This window comes from Microcaecilia unicolor, chromosome 2 (genome assembly GCF_901765095.1).
Source record: "Microcaecilia unicolor chromosome 2, aMicUni1.1, whole genome shotgun sequence".
In the NCBI taxonomy this organism is placed as follows: Eukaryota; Metazoa; Chordata; class Amphibia; order Gymnophiona; family Siphonopidae; genus Microcaecilia; species Microcaecilia unicolor.
This window is the reverse complement of record NC_044032.1, coordinates 511,104,432-511,119,750: the sequence shown is the minus strand read 5'-3', so window position 1 is coordinate 511,119,750 and position 15,319 is coordinate 511,104,432. Positions and strand designations below refer to the sequence as shown.

The following is a 15,319-nucleotide window of genomic DNA, read 5'->3' as shown; positions in this document are numbered from 1 at the left end:
AATGCTTAAGTGTAAGATTGGAAAAATATGCACATAAAATCATAGTGCCCTACCCATGCTCCACTCTCAGTGCTGTGCCCCACCCAGACTCTGCTGCACCCATGCTCCGCCCATGTGAATGCCTATTTATAAAGTACCTGCCTTTGAAGATAGGCACAGTCTTCCTGAATAGCACATAGCTGGTTTACTGTCATTTATGTGCCTATATGTTTACATACACACACGAATCAGTAAAACACTAGCATTTACACATGTATTTGCCCACTTAATTTAACGTTTAGCATGGGGTGTGTGTGGTAGTGCCCCACAGACATTCAGTTAGATATGCTTGAATACCAGTTCTGTAAAATTATATTGCTATATATTTCACTGCTCAATCATCTGCATTATGGTGGTAATTTTATAACTGGGCACTGCCAGGCCGCACAGTAGGAGACTAGGTTCCATTATAGAATGCTAGTATAACTGGTATTACTGTGCTTTTAGGCTTCTGCACTTAAGCCATTCATATATCTGGTAAGTGTGAGTTCCGAAATGTAGCACTACTTCTAGAAATTGCCTCATTCAAAATCAAGGATCAAACCCTACACAACCAACTGTGCTGTATCCTATTTTACAGACCCCTCATGAAATTGGAAAATGACTCAAACAAACTTAATGGACTTCATCTCAGACACATACATAGCTAACCCTAATACCCTGCTAATAGGAGATATTAACATACATCTAGAAGACCAGGGAGCAAACCTCTCCAAAGAATGTGACAAATTCCTTCATTTATGGGACTTCTAGCAACCACTGATAGTCAACCCACATCAAAGGACACACCATAGACCTACTAGCCTACAGATTCTCACAGGACAATGACTTTAGAATACAGAACTCAGGATGGACAAATCATGCAAAAAGATTGATGCAACCAAATTCTGGATGGCAATATACGAAGATCAGTGATCGCCACCGACCAATACGGAACAGTTCCTGTTAGGATGGGACAAAAGAAGTATTCACACACTGGACGCAATTGCCCCTTTGAAAACAAAAACAGGACAGAGGCACAAAGCAGTACCATGGTATGACGAAGAATTAAAAATGGCTAAAACCGATCACGGGAACAAGATGGCGTTCAGAGAGGAAGTTGATCTTTGAGCTCCCGATCTCTGCCTAAACTTGCGGTGGATTGAACCCTACCTGGTGACATCATGGGAAAAAGGAAGGGGAAAGCGGTGAAACCTACCTCCTCTGGCCCCGTTAACTCCACTCCCCGTCAGCAGACGCTTGAGAATTGGGGAATTCAGAGATTGGATCCGCAGACGCCCACGACGGTCAGTCCTGACGTTGTTTTGTCGGACTACAGCATAGAAGGCGTCTCGTTGAGCCCGCCTTCATTCACTGCCCCTCCACGACCCGGAACTATGCTTGCAGTAGGAGTACAGCCTGAAGGGCGGACCAAAGTGCCCAGCTCTCAAGCTGTAAGAGGAGGACCTACACCAAAGCCGACCCCAGAGGTAATTTCTACCCGGAAAGACGACGTGGGATACCCCGTCTCTACCAGGGTTCTGAGGGAAGTATCCGGGGAGTCTCGTGGAGTTGTTAAACCAGCAGTGATAACCCTGGAGAACCTATGGGATGCCATACAGAGCATGAACAAGAACCTGATTCAGGTAACTGATACCTTAAAAGAAGATTTATCTTCTGTTAAATCATCACAAACCCTTACAGCCTCCCAAGCTCAAAAAAACGAAGAGAGGATTGAGACTTTAGATGGAGAATTAAAATCTTTACAAAACCTTACAAGTTTAATAATTAAGGATAAAGAGATTCTGGGTAAAAAAGTCGAGTATCTTGATAACCAGACTAGGAAGAACAATCTGAGACTTCTTAATTTTCCCAAAGCACCTCTAATACCACCAATAGACATGCTTAAGAAGTATTTTGAAGAAATTTTGAAAATTCCTAAAGAGAGTTTTCCTCCGGTAGTCAAGACTCAATATATTGCATTTGTATCCCACCTTATCCCACCTATTTGCAGGCTCAAAGTGGCTTACATAATTTTCTTACATACAGTTAATCCTGGATGTCAGGTACAATTATTGTTGTACAGAGATTACTTAAGGGAAGAAGTAGAGAGAAGAAGGAAGGAATTTAATAGGTATATTAGACGATGGGCTTTCAAAGGTGGATTAGTAAGGTTCTGGGTTTTCATTGTAGGCTTTATTGAAGAAATATGTCTTGAGGGATTTGCGAAAGATAGTTGTTTCGTTGATTGTTTTCAGGTCTCTAGGTAGTGCGTTCCATAACTTCGTGCTCATGTAGGAGAAGGTGGTATCATGCATCGTCTTGTATTTTAGTCCTTTGCAGTTGGGGAAGTGCAGGTCGAGAAATTTGCGGGATGATTTTGAGGCGTTTCTGGGAGGTAAGTCCACAAGGTTTAACATGTAGATTGGGGCGTCTGCGTGAATGATTTTGTGTACCATTGTGCAGATCTTGAATGCAATACGTTCCCTAAGTGGGAGCCAGTGGAGTTTCTCTCTTAAGGGTTTTACGCTTTCATATTTGGTTTTTCCAAATATGAGTCTGGCCGCAGTATTCTGGGCAGTTTGGAGTTTTTTGATGTTCTGCTCTTTGCAGCCTGCAGTAATCGAGATGACTTATCACCATTGACTGTACCAGGGTGCGGAATATGTATCTCGGGAAGAAAGGTTTTACTTTTGTGAGTTTCCACATGGAATAGAACATCTTTTTCGTCGTGTTTTTCACGTGAGCATCGAGAGTGAGGTTTCGATCTATGGTTACTCCTAGAATTTTCAAGTTTTCAGAGATAGGCAGAGAATAGTATGGTGTGGTTATGGTAGGGAAGCTTTTTGTGATGTTGTGAGGTGAGAACAAGACATTGTGTTTTTTCTGCATTTAGTTTCAGTTGGAATGCATCTGCCCAGGAATGCATTATTTGGAGGCTTTGGTTAATCTCGTTGGTAATTTCATTTAGATCGTGTCTGAACGGAATGGAGATCGTGATGTCATCTGCATATATGTAAGGGTTGATGTTTTCAGTGTGTAATGTCTCTTTTTGCCAAAAATTATATTAAAATTATGATAAAGACATTTAGATATATTTAGTGTTTTAGTAACTAATGTGTTTTGAGTGTTTGTTTAGTAAATACATTGTTTCTACATATTGTACACTCCTGTTTCATTTCTATCCCCTTCCAGTGGTAGCAGGAGGCACCTTAATAAAACATTATCTCGTGCTGCTGTGGGACCAGTCCCACAGTTCTTATAATGAGACTTGTCCCATGGTAGCAGGAGATGACATTTTATTAAGGTGTCTCCTGCTGCCACTGGAAGAGGAAGCTTCTCAGTGGAAGATCCTGGCTCCCCGGCGAGTGTGGGAGATGACCCGCAAAAGAGAGAGAACTTGGCAGCCTTTTAACTGGTGTAAGTGCTTGCATTTAAGGTTAAATCACCTAGATCTGAACAATGTTAATTAAGGCGGTGCAGGGATTAGCATAAATGCAAACCTTCCAGTATCTTCCAAGCACACGTCAAACTTATTAATAGATATTAAGTGTTATGAAGGATCTTCAGACTTTATGCATCCTGGCTGCTAAACTTACAGTTTTTCAAGCAGTCAGATATATATTGGTGTATATATTTTTTTAGTGTATATTTTCTTTGAAAGTGCTCAGTTCTTCAGTAATCTCATTTCACTTCAAAACTCATTTCTTGTTTAACACAAACTAATATTAGGCATATTCAACTACTTAACTGGCAGCAAGGTGCAAAACAACAGGAACCTCAACCGACTTGGCCAGGTTTTGCGACATCGTCAGGGTGGAGGTTCTCTGCAAACAATAACATTCATATTAGTTACAGCTCATGTTGCATACAGATCCACACGTACTTGTATTCAGTTTAACACAGCTCCCTCCACAACTTACTTTTCACTCTCCTGTTTCCATCTCCTTGTTTAACAAAATGGTTGCGGCGTCTTATCAGCACACTAACCCTTAAATCTCTGTCAGCTGATTGAAACCACCAGGCTTCTGATAGGTGAGCAGGAGAACTAACTCTGACCAATCAGATTACAGACCACCAGTCAAGTTCTGAATTCAGCCCCGCAGGGTGCAATCCATTTTTGCTCTTTATAGTTGAGATACAGGCATATTTTCAAAGCACTTAGCCTTCCAAAGTTCCATAGAAACCTATGGAACTTTGGAAGGCTAAGTGCTTTGAAAATATGCCTCATCGTGTTCCAAATCTGGAACATTATCTCAACTATAAAGAGCAAAAATGGATTGCACCCTGCGGGGCTGAATTCAGAACTTGACTGGTGGTCTGTAATCTGATTGGTCAGAGTTAGTTTTGATAACTGAGTACCCCAGCACTCCAAGAACCTACTTTCTACCAAAGGTCCAAAAGAACCACGGAATCCCCTCCAGGCTGTCCTATAGTAGCCTTGAGGGAATCCATCTTAGAACCATTGTCTCAATTTCTAGACCACTTTTTAAAGCCATTTTCCTCCCAAGTCACTTCTTTCATACAGGACATAACTGACTTTTTAAGAAGCCTTCAATTAGTTAAACTCTTTGAAGATTCCATTTTTGTCACGAAAATATACACTAAAAAATATATATATATGTACCAAAGGATCAATGAGGAGTTGCAGCTGACTGCTTGAAAAACTGTAAGTTTAGCAGCCAGGATGCATAAAGTCTGAAGATCCTTCACAACACTTAATATCTATTATTAAGTTTGATGTGTGCTTGGGAGATACTGGAAGGTTTGGACTTTAGCGTTTAATGTTAGGCACAAAAATACTTACACTAGTGTTCTATAAAAGTTCTGTGCATAATTGCCATTATTGACCTTTCTTGAATCTACCCATAATGTTTTGTTTTATTTGCATTTCGCCCCCATTTGCATAGGAATGGATCTTGCTTCCTATGTGTGAAATTCAAAGCGGTTGCTGAGAAAACTGCAAATAAACATAGGGGGTTACCTGTATTTCTTTTTCTTTTTTTGCAGATCTTGCATTAATTTTATCGTACGCATGTGGGACTTGCAAAAAATTAATATGGGAGTACTTACTGTCTGCTGATTAGGAGGTGCTAAGCGTTCCTGAGTTAAGTCTGCATTATCCAGTTAGCATATGCTAATGTGAATATGCTAGGTGAATAACTGTGAGTGAAGTGGACTCAGCTATATAGTGCTTTTCTGTAACACCATATAAGATGGGGACAGCCTGAAGTGTAATGATATTTTTAGCAATCTAATGTTAGGAAATACAAAGCACGTCCCCTGACTTTGCAGATCTAAGTTCTAGCTCCTGAACAATACTGGCAAGCAATGAAACAGGACAATAATTATAAAAATAGATTTATTTTAGCAGCAAGTAAATTACTGGAATAAAGGAGGCAACTAGTATGGTAAAGGTATGCACCAGGCTTTAGGCCCAGAATCCATGGGCTACCTGCTTGTTACCCAATAGCAGTACAGAGCTGTTTTTATACAGCCTGATGATGATGTATTCTAGAGAGATTCATCAGGAGGCAAGCAGGAGTTCTGAAGGGTCCCTCGGTGCAGAAGAGTCCCAGTAGTGCAGGGAGGAGTAGAGGAGGTCAGTGGAATTTTATGAGCTCCAAAACATGAGAGGATATCGGCTTGGATCTAATGAGATTACCAGATAACTTTTGGACCACAGGGGTGCCTCTTACAGCACGTGGACCGGAAGCTAACATAAACAGCCCTCCGTGTTCTGGGCCTTCTGGCCTGGCAAACTGCTGGAATGTTCATTTTGCATCAGCAAAGTTGCAATTCTTGGAACTCTGTTATCGAATAGTCCAGTGACGAGGTTCTGTGGCCGTCTTCCATTCCAGGCTCTGAAGTGGCTGGGCTGGGCTAGCCTGACCTGAGATACATGTCACTGTGCAAAAATGTTTGTCAGGTGATTGTGTTGGGCAAGTAGTTTTTAAGCAATTCCTTATTGCTGAAGCAGGACCTTGGGAAAATCATGGTACAGGTCATTTTGTGGATACATGGCTTGAAGTATTTGGTACTGTCAGCTCTATTAGTGGTTACCTATGCAGAGGTCTTACCCCTACACTTCCATGACACATCCCTCCAAAAAATATTTTGCAGTAATCATTTTTCACACAATGTCCTTTAGTAAAAGGTGTAAATAATTTGAGTGTTCCCACCAATTATCTCAACCTCATATTTCCCCAGACTGCCCTTACACAGTCCAGGAATTAACAAGCTCCATAATCAGAAGAACTCGCTGGGATATTTATTTATTTATTGTATTTGTACCCCACATTTTCCCACCTTTTTGCAGGCTCAATGTGGCTTACAGAGTATGGAAATGAAAACGTCGTTACATGATTTGAAAAAAAAAAAAAGAAGATAGTTTATTACAGTCTCACCAATAGCAGTACAGGCAAATTAGGCATTCATCTCTGGATCATGATGGGACAACATTTCACACAGCAGGTGCAGTCTGATCTCTCTCCCCAGCTTTCCGGAGCCTTCTGATCTAATACCCTTCAGACTCCCCTTTTTATACCATTTTCACCCTATTAATTTCAATGGACCCCAGCTTTCTCACCAGAGCTCTTGGCCCTTATCAGTTGATCAGAATGACTTCACATGTTCTCAAACTCTAAGTATAAACAAGATATGTTCAGAGCGCATCTGTGAGATGAGTTAACAAGTCATTTTGCTCTCCTCAGCTCCCCCTCCCTCTACTTGCATCTGACCCTCTACTGTCTTTCATTTTAATCAAAACATCTTAGCTCATGACTTCTCGCAGGTGCCAGTCTTCTTATTGTTTATAAAGTAGATTTCCCCCACCCTTGTCAGTTCTCAATTTACCTCATTACAGCACTTGCCACAGTGAAATGTAACTGTGTCAAAGGTGATCTTTGATTTTTACAGGCCTAGCTCTTAGCCTGAGCCTGAGCCATTGACCTGTATTTTAAGCAAGTGACAGCATATTTCTACAAAGGGCCCCTAAATGTAGGTGAAGTTTCAGTTTAAAATTTAGACTACAAAGGTTGGCTGAAAATTGTGGAGAAATTTAGGATCCTAACTTGGTTGTCTAAATATAGGCGTTTTTTTTGTTTTGTTTTTTATGGGTCAGATAGCTGATGGAAAATATTGAAATCTAAATTAAACTGAGAACATGCAGAACGTAACTGACCTTAAACTAAAAGGTCGCTTTTTGTGATAGATTTACCTGGTCATGGCAACACATAGAAGAAACTGCATCAGTCATACTACTGCTTTTCATTCATGTAGACATATACTGTATATTGGTTGAATAGTTTGGTTGTAGGAAAAAGTTTTTCACTCCCTGACTGTTGAATGAATAGTTCCTCTTTTTTCCTATCAAATTGTAGTTCCTTTTCAACTTTCCCATTTTTACTTTGTTAATCACCTTGTTCTGTGTGACAGATTAGGCAGTATAATAAATCTGAATAAAGAATAAATTAGCTGTATGTACCTGTTTAGTCATACATACTCTGGGAAACTATATATATATATATATATATATATATATATTTACATACAGAAACCATATATATATATAGTTTCTTTATGTAAACATGATTTCACCCATAGAAATGCTGTATAAGTAAGTTATGCCCCTCCAAATACCCTGTCCCTGCTGTTTTGACCCAAACTCTCTTCTTCCTCTCAGTGGCCCATATTTACAAACACTTAATGTGTGATAATGATGCTATAGCATGTTATTTGCCGCAAAGTTCATTTTATTCAATGAGTTATATGGCAGATAATATACATTAACGCATTTATAGCATTCTAAATGTTAGCATATGGGACCCAAGTTTTATCTGTGCTTAATGTCTGTCTGTATGTCTGTCTTTTATTATATTTGCAAGCGTCAGAAAACAAGACATGCAAAGCAGTTCTGTATGTAAGACTTATTTTATACATGGAAAAGGGCTCTTATGATTGCATGGGTGAATACATGTAAACAAGTATGTGTACAGCAAGATGGCATGTACTTATAGGTGTCCCTAGGGATTTGGTTTGGGTGGAGCAGGGACAGAGTTGCAGTGTACATGCACATTTTATTGAAAAAAATGTGTGTGTACATACACTAATGTGTACATTCTTTGGAACAGGTTTATAAATCTGTGCCAAGAGCATGCGTGTACTACTGGAGGTCTTTGTAGGAATCTATTTTATAAAGACACCCAGGCACTTATATTGCCTTTTTTTAACTTTTCACATAGGTACACTGTTATAAAATTAGCCCCACGTGTCTGTGAAAGCGATGTGTATGCAGGTAGCAGTATACTAATAATTATCCTTTTTCAAATTTAGTTTCAATACTTCTGAAGCCTTTTGTTAGAATAATTGCCAACCACGTCTGTTCAGAAACAAATACCTCCTACACCTTAGGCACAGCCAAATCATTCAAGTGTTAAATGCATTCCTTTAAATATTAAGATATTGAATGATTAACGTTTTGCTCAGCGTATCTTCATTTAATAAAAGACTTATCCTTCTTTTGTCCCCCAGTTTTGGCGTACTTTGTGCTTATGCTGCAAATCAACATCTAACTAGCCATGTTCGCGGAGCAAAAAAACTTGTGAACAGCAACTTCAAAGATTTGAAAACTTTAATTAACGACATGCCAGTGGTAAAAGAAATTTTACATATGCTGTTTAAGGCATTTTTGTTTACCAAAATATACGTATAACTTGCTCCTAAAATTGAGAGAGAGCACTAATACAAAGTACTTTAATATTAAATAACATAAGCCTCAATTACTCTGGGATAAGTCCTAGACTTTTACTACATGCAACCACATGGGGCTACTTATCACTGTCTCAAGGTAAACTTGAAAAACTGCAGTGGGAAACAACTCCCAACAAAGGAGAGAAAAAACACTGCAGAAAAAATTGCTTCCCCGCATCAATTTTAAACTGATTTTACTAAATTTTAATCGAACTGAAGAAAATATTAAAAAATTTCTAAGGCTAGAGCTCTGCCATGCAAAGTATCACTTAACTAAAAATGCTTATAGCCAAAGGGGTAGCAGTTTTTTTTTTCTGCAGTGGTTTTTTTCCCACTGCAGTTTTTCAGTTTACCTTGAGCCAGTGATAAGTATGGTTGCATGTAGTAAAAGTGTAAGACATATCCCAGGGCAATTGAGGCTTATGTTATTTAATATTAAAGTACTCTGCATTAGCGCTCTTTTCTCTCAATTTTAGGAGCAAAGTTATATGTATGTTTGGATAGTTTTATTTGCCCTTTCCACAATATAGAGTGTATGTATATACTTAAGCAATGTGAATTTCTGTGTTCCATTCAGATGTTGTGCTTATCGTAGTTTTGTAAATTTTTAAAGTATATTAAAGTTTTTGCTTTTAAAGGTATCTGTATTTATTTTATTCCATAACAATGAATTTTACTTGGCAAAACATTCTCATTTGGTATGACATTATGTTTTATAAAGGCAAATTGAGTCCACAGAGCCCTGCTATATGGAAAATTGAACAAAATTGGAACAATATTCAAACAGTGTTTTATACTCACAATCTGTAGATTTTCAGCCTCTATATGGATAGTGTTGGATTGAAAATGCCTCTAACTAGTCTGACACTATGGGAGCAATTCTATAAATAGGTACCTCAATGCTGCGTGGAGAGCGCCTATTCTATAATGGCATCTGGGTGCCCAGATTCTGTTATAGAAACTGGTGTAAACCTGTATTAGCATGCCTAAATTAGGTACTCCCACTGCCAGGTCAATGGCAGCCATAATAAGTGGAAGAGACACCCATGTCCTGTCCATGCTTCACTCACTTGTACACCTCATCCTACCGTAAAATATTGCATAATGATGTGCCTTTGAGCTTATTGTCCATCCTAGATCTTAAGATCTCAGGTTAAATGTTTGTTGGGAGTCCTCTCGTTCCACCATGGTCATTTCACCAAGCTTTTGTATGATATTTTGTTATATTTGCTATAATGTGGCATTAAGGTATAATTGAAAAGTTGTCAGTTTGACAGTTTATTTTAAATATTTCTGTTATGGTTTTGCAGTGTGTGTGTTTGCATGTTTTAATTGTATATGTGAAGTTGTATTGCTGCTTAGATTTTGTTTGATGATGCACTTATTTGTTCCTTTTATAGAGTATTGCATAGTACACTTGCATGTCTAAGTTTTGCTTTCCTGTGCACTTATGCACGCAGTTGTAGAATTGCCCTTTTCTTGTATAGTGAAAAGATGAAGGGAGGGTGGAGCAAGGAAGAAGCCACAACATTATCCAGATAGAAGCAATATGCAGTTACCATCCACACAAGATATTTGTTTAGGTGAGACCTGCTGATACGTAATATATATTTTAAACACTAGTTCATTCTTTAAAATTATTATGGTCACGTTCAAATTTGCTCCAGTGTGTCTAAGAGCAGTCTAATGCTTTGTCTCAAAGTGGCATATATCATCATATGATTTAAGTCCCGTCTTAGAGATTATATATTACACTTGGTATAACAGGAGGTTTGAAATGAGGGCCTGCGTTTATACTCCCTGTCCAAGAGGAATGATCCAACAGTGAATTACCTTATCTGGAGGGAAGAGCTGGCACGTATGACTTTCAAGGCCCTGGAAACACTAAGTATTTCCGATTACCCTGCCAAGGATCTGGTTGAGGCCGGAGACCCCACCCTGGAGGGGGTTCAAAACTGTTTTAAAGCTTTTCCAGTTCATCAGATACTATAGACTATTATCTTGGTGGAGTGGGTCACTCTGGAAGCCTGAGTGCAGGTTGGCAGGGTGATGGCTAAGTTCTACCTTCTTGTATAGCTGAAATTGCCCAAGATGGATGCCCTGATTATGACTGTGAACAAGAAAACAACCATTCAGGTAAAAGGCAGCATAGTGATAAGATATGTGGGATCGGGAGAGCAGTACCAAAATAGCTATAGTCTGCTGACAGGCACCTACCAGGACAGGAGCATTCTTTCCATCTGAGGACCCCCCCCCCCCCCCCCCCCCCCCCACCGGGGATATAGTCTTTGCCCTGCTACAGAATGCTTCTGCAGGCATATGGTTGTGGCTGCGTGCCTGAAGGGGCATGACCAAAGGGGCAGGTTCCACCCTTTGGAGCCAAGGATGAGCCGGGAGCCGTAAGATTTTATCAGTTTGTTGAACTACGGTTAAACGGAAGAGCAAGACTGCTGGAATATTGTTTGGGAAAGTAGGCCCTACTAGTGGTTCGGGTACTATGGACCAACATGTAACTCCGTTGCACCAATCTTTTTCTTATATTTGAAACCCTGTTTCCTTTGGAAGCCTCACTATCTTCGTGTAATCGAACCCCACCCCCTCAGCCTGCAATGAAATTAGAAGGGGCCAAATCCTTACTGCCTGAAGAATTTTTGGTTGTTGGTGACAGGTAAGGATCTTAAGGGATCCCTTCAGTCCTTGAATGCTGGTGGAACACTTCCTGATCTGGCTTCAGTTGAAGATTTCAGGTACGTCTGCATGTCCTCCTTCAATGTCTTTCGGTTCAGAAGTGACCCTTAAAGACCTTTGGACAGTTGTGACTCGAATGGAAAACTTCTTGCAGGCTAATCTTGTTCAGTTTTGAAAATTTTCAGTTGAGGTACCTGCTAAATTGGCTGAACAAGATAGTAAATTGGCAGTGGTAAATGAATGATGAAATAAGGTGGAAAGTCAAAGTTCCTTGATGCCATCAGCTGCTGCTAAGGTTAAAGATAATTATCTAATCGTTTGCAACTTGAGAAGCTTGAAAATATGTCTAGGGCCTCTAATTTGAGGCTATTGAATTTCCCTGTTATTATATACTAGTAAAAAAGGCCCGTTTCTGACAGAAATGAAACGGGCGCTAGCAAGGTTTTCCTGGGAGTGTGTATGTTTCATAGAGTGTGTGTGAGAGTGTCCGTGTGTCTGTTACAGAGTATGTGTGTGTGACATTGAGTGTGTGCGAGTGCGTATGTGAGGCACAGTGAGTGTGAGAGAGTGTTTCACACAGATACAGTGTTTGAGAGACTGTGTATGTGAGACAGTGTGAGAGAGTACGTGTACGATACACATACTGTCTGTGAGATCGAGTGTATGAGATTGAGAGTGTTTGAGAGTGACTGTGTGACAGAGAGTGAATGTGATAGTGTGAGACATAGGGTGTGTTGTAGACAGTGTATAAGAGTAAGAGAGACACTGACTGTGAGAGAGAGAGAGAGAGAGAGATTGTGCGTGTGACAGAGATACCTCCCCCCTGCCTCTCTGTGTTGGGTAGACCCGCTCCCCCTGCCTCTTCCGCTGTGTGGTCGCAGGACCCCTCCCCCATACTGTCAGTCGCTGTGCTCACAGGTCTCCCTCCACCCCTCCTGTCAGGTGTCTTGATCCGCCGTTCGTCTTTGGTGTCAGGACCCCCTCCCCCCCCATCTGTGGTGTGAACAGCCGTTGTGGACCTCATCCTCCGTATGGCCAGTCCCTCATGTTTATTTTCCCCCTCCTGTGTGGTGTGAGGACCCCTTCCGCCTGTGTAGTCTGAGGTCCGACCCCTGCTGCCACGCCCCTGCCGAAGTCACAACCGCTGACCTGTCTCCCCCCCCCCCCCCCCCCCCGACAGGGTGCCATTGCGCCTCCCCCCCTCCAAAACCTGAAGGACTTCCATAAAGCAGCAGGAAAATAAGTGGCAAGTGATGCAGAGCTCAGTGAAACCCCCTTACCGGAGCTGCAGCATGTAAAGCTGCAACGCGCCCACCTCGTCGCCAGAGAGAAGCCTTGGTCCAGAATTTGAATAGCGGAGCGGGAGGGAACTGGCAGGCTCTGTTGTAGAATTATGTAAAAGGAACATTGGCTGATAAAAGAAATTGAGGCGGAGCAGGGGGGGGGGGTTGAAGCAGCTGCACTGTTATTGGTTGAATTGAGGAGTGGGGCGTGGCCTAGAGCCGTAGGTCCGCCCCTTCTTTTGTTTGATAGGTGCATGACGCGTGAGTGGGGCGTGGCCTAGAGTGAGCCGTAGGTCCGCCCCTTCTTTTCTTTGATAGGTGCATGACGCGTGGCAACGGCGACTGACGCCTTCGCCTCAGACGCTCCTGTATTCCTATTGGTGTGACGCTCATCATGGCGGCGCCCAGATGTACTGGGGTTAAAAGTGGTTACAGAGCTTCGAACATACAAACTTTTGAAGCTTCAAAGTGTGGTTCAGAACGTTCATGGTGCTTTTTATGTCCAGTTGGGGCGTGGCGTAGGTCGCAGATGGGGCGTGGCTGAGGGCGGTGCTGAGTAGTCCGAATAGCCAGGAGGACTACAGCAGTTCAGGACTTCACTGCCACAGTTGGAGGGAGCTTCAGAACGTTCAAGGTGGGATTTATTTATATAGATCTCCCCATGTGCTTTTTATAATGTATTTAAAGAATGTATTGCAGTTTGCTTTGTGGGAGAAAGTGGTAATCCTTAATGCTTATTAGAAACCTAAGAGCTCCAAAGAGGGAAAAAAAGGAGAGTGCTTTGGACCTTCGTAACTTTTCAGATAGTTTAGATCTCTCCCAATTTTTGGAGTCATCTCAGGATATAATCAGAAAGAGGGTCACTTTAATTCTTGCCTTGTAATCAGAATCATTTAAAATGGAAATATTAAAAGCTGCATTTTCCTAAAACAAAAAACACAACTTCTTTTTTGTGGACAGGTAATTTGTGTTTCCGAATGTTGCTAGATCAAGTCAGCTCAGAAGGAAATCTTTATTGTAATTAAAATCGAAAGTTCTAGTGATTGGTGGGACTTTTTTTTCTCAAATTTCCTTGTAAATGTTTTTTTATCAAGGTAATCAATATGTATTTTTGATGCCATGCAGTTGGAATTTTTGCGGGATAAGGAAGTGGTAAGCTAATGTATTTTGTTTGTTTTTTTAGTTCAGGAAGAGTATGTTAGAGGGTTCTTGAATTATTGTATTGTGTCTGTTGGTTAGATATGATTAGATTTAATTGTATCTTAGTTGTATCCTATTAAAGGTTTTCTTTTTAGTTCAGGTTGCTTTCCATGATGTGGACTAGATACCTAGTTTCTTCTTTTTTTAATTCTATACCTTGTTATAATTTTTCTGTATGGTATATTCTTGTATTGAGTTGTAACACAAAGATTTATAATTAAATAAAATAAAGATATGCAGTACCATAAACTTCAGTTTTTGCTTAAGCAATCCTTTGAGATTTTGGCTTTGAGGCTTCAGTCAGCGATCTGTAGTGCCTGCATGTCCCATGCATGTTTTGCTGGATACAGCACACCAAGGGTGCTCTGAAGGTAGAGTGATTTGGGGGGGGGAGGGCAGCCTACTTGGAAATGCGTATCTCCTATGAGGTAGATACATTGAAGTCATTCAGGTGTTGGCAAGATCCATGGCGGTGGCTGTCTAGGTTGGGATCCTTTGGCTGCACAACTGGGCAGCTGACTTGGCTTCCAAGACCCAGTTTTGCAGACTTCCCTTAAGGGGTAAGTTGTTTTGGGGGGAGAATTGAAGAAAATTGTCAAGGACCTTGGTGAAGACCTCTCTCAGAAGCTGCCGGAGAATGTTCAGATGCTCCCCCCATTCTGAATTGGGTAGATTTTGATTTTTTGAAAACAGGCATTATTGCCCAGACAGAAGTTCTACCTCCCAGCACTCCCAGTTTCAGTACCAGTTGCCCTTTCATGGAGACTAAAAGAGGTTCCTAAGGCCCAAAGCCAGGGGGAGCCTCTAGGGGAATGCGGTGAGTTATTTTGGAGGTCCATTCCTTTCTGAAGTGGATAGGTGGTCAGCTGTCTGTGTTCTTTGAGAAGTAGACCCAGATAAATGCTGTATGTGGTAAGGATGGGCTGTATGCTCCTTCTGCCCTGTTCTGGACCTAAAGATTGTCAGCAGAGCCCTTGAGTGCCATATTTCAGAATAGAGACTCTCACACAGTTGGATCTCAAGGAAGCTTATCTGCATATACATATTTGATAGCCCCACCAGAAGTATTTGAGGTAGACATGTGGAAGCCACTGCTTGCCGTGGGATTGGTAACATGAAATGTTGCTACTATTTGGGTTCCTGCCAGATACTTGTGATCCGAATTGGCCACTGTTGGAAACAGGATACTGGGCTGGATGGACCATTGGTGTGACGCAGCATGAGATTTGCAGTGCTGGGTCACCACTGTCAACTACAGGCCCTGTCCCTTGAATTGGTTACTGCACCTCACACCTTTTCCAAGGAGATGGTGCTAATGGTAATGGCCCTTTGCAGGAAAGGCATTTAAACCCACCCCTATCTGAATGACTAGTTTAATC

At 41.2% G+C, this 15,319-nt stretch overlaps 1 protein-coding gene across 1 annotated transcript in view; it reads left to right on the top strand.

Moving 5' to 3' along the window:
* Window positions 1-15,319, top strand: part of PROM1 (prominin 1) — a 330,624-nt gene that overhangs the window by 36,922 nt on the left and 278,383 nt on the right. The window contains exon 4 of the mRNA XM_030191212.1: window positions 8,551-8,671. Coding sequence (XP_030047072.1) covers window positions 8,551-8,671 — 121 coding nt within the window. The remainder of the gene's footprint in view (window positions 1-8,550; window positions 8,672-15,319) is intronic.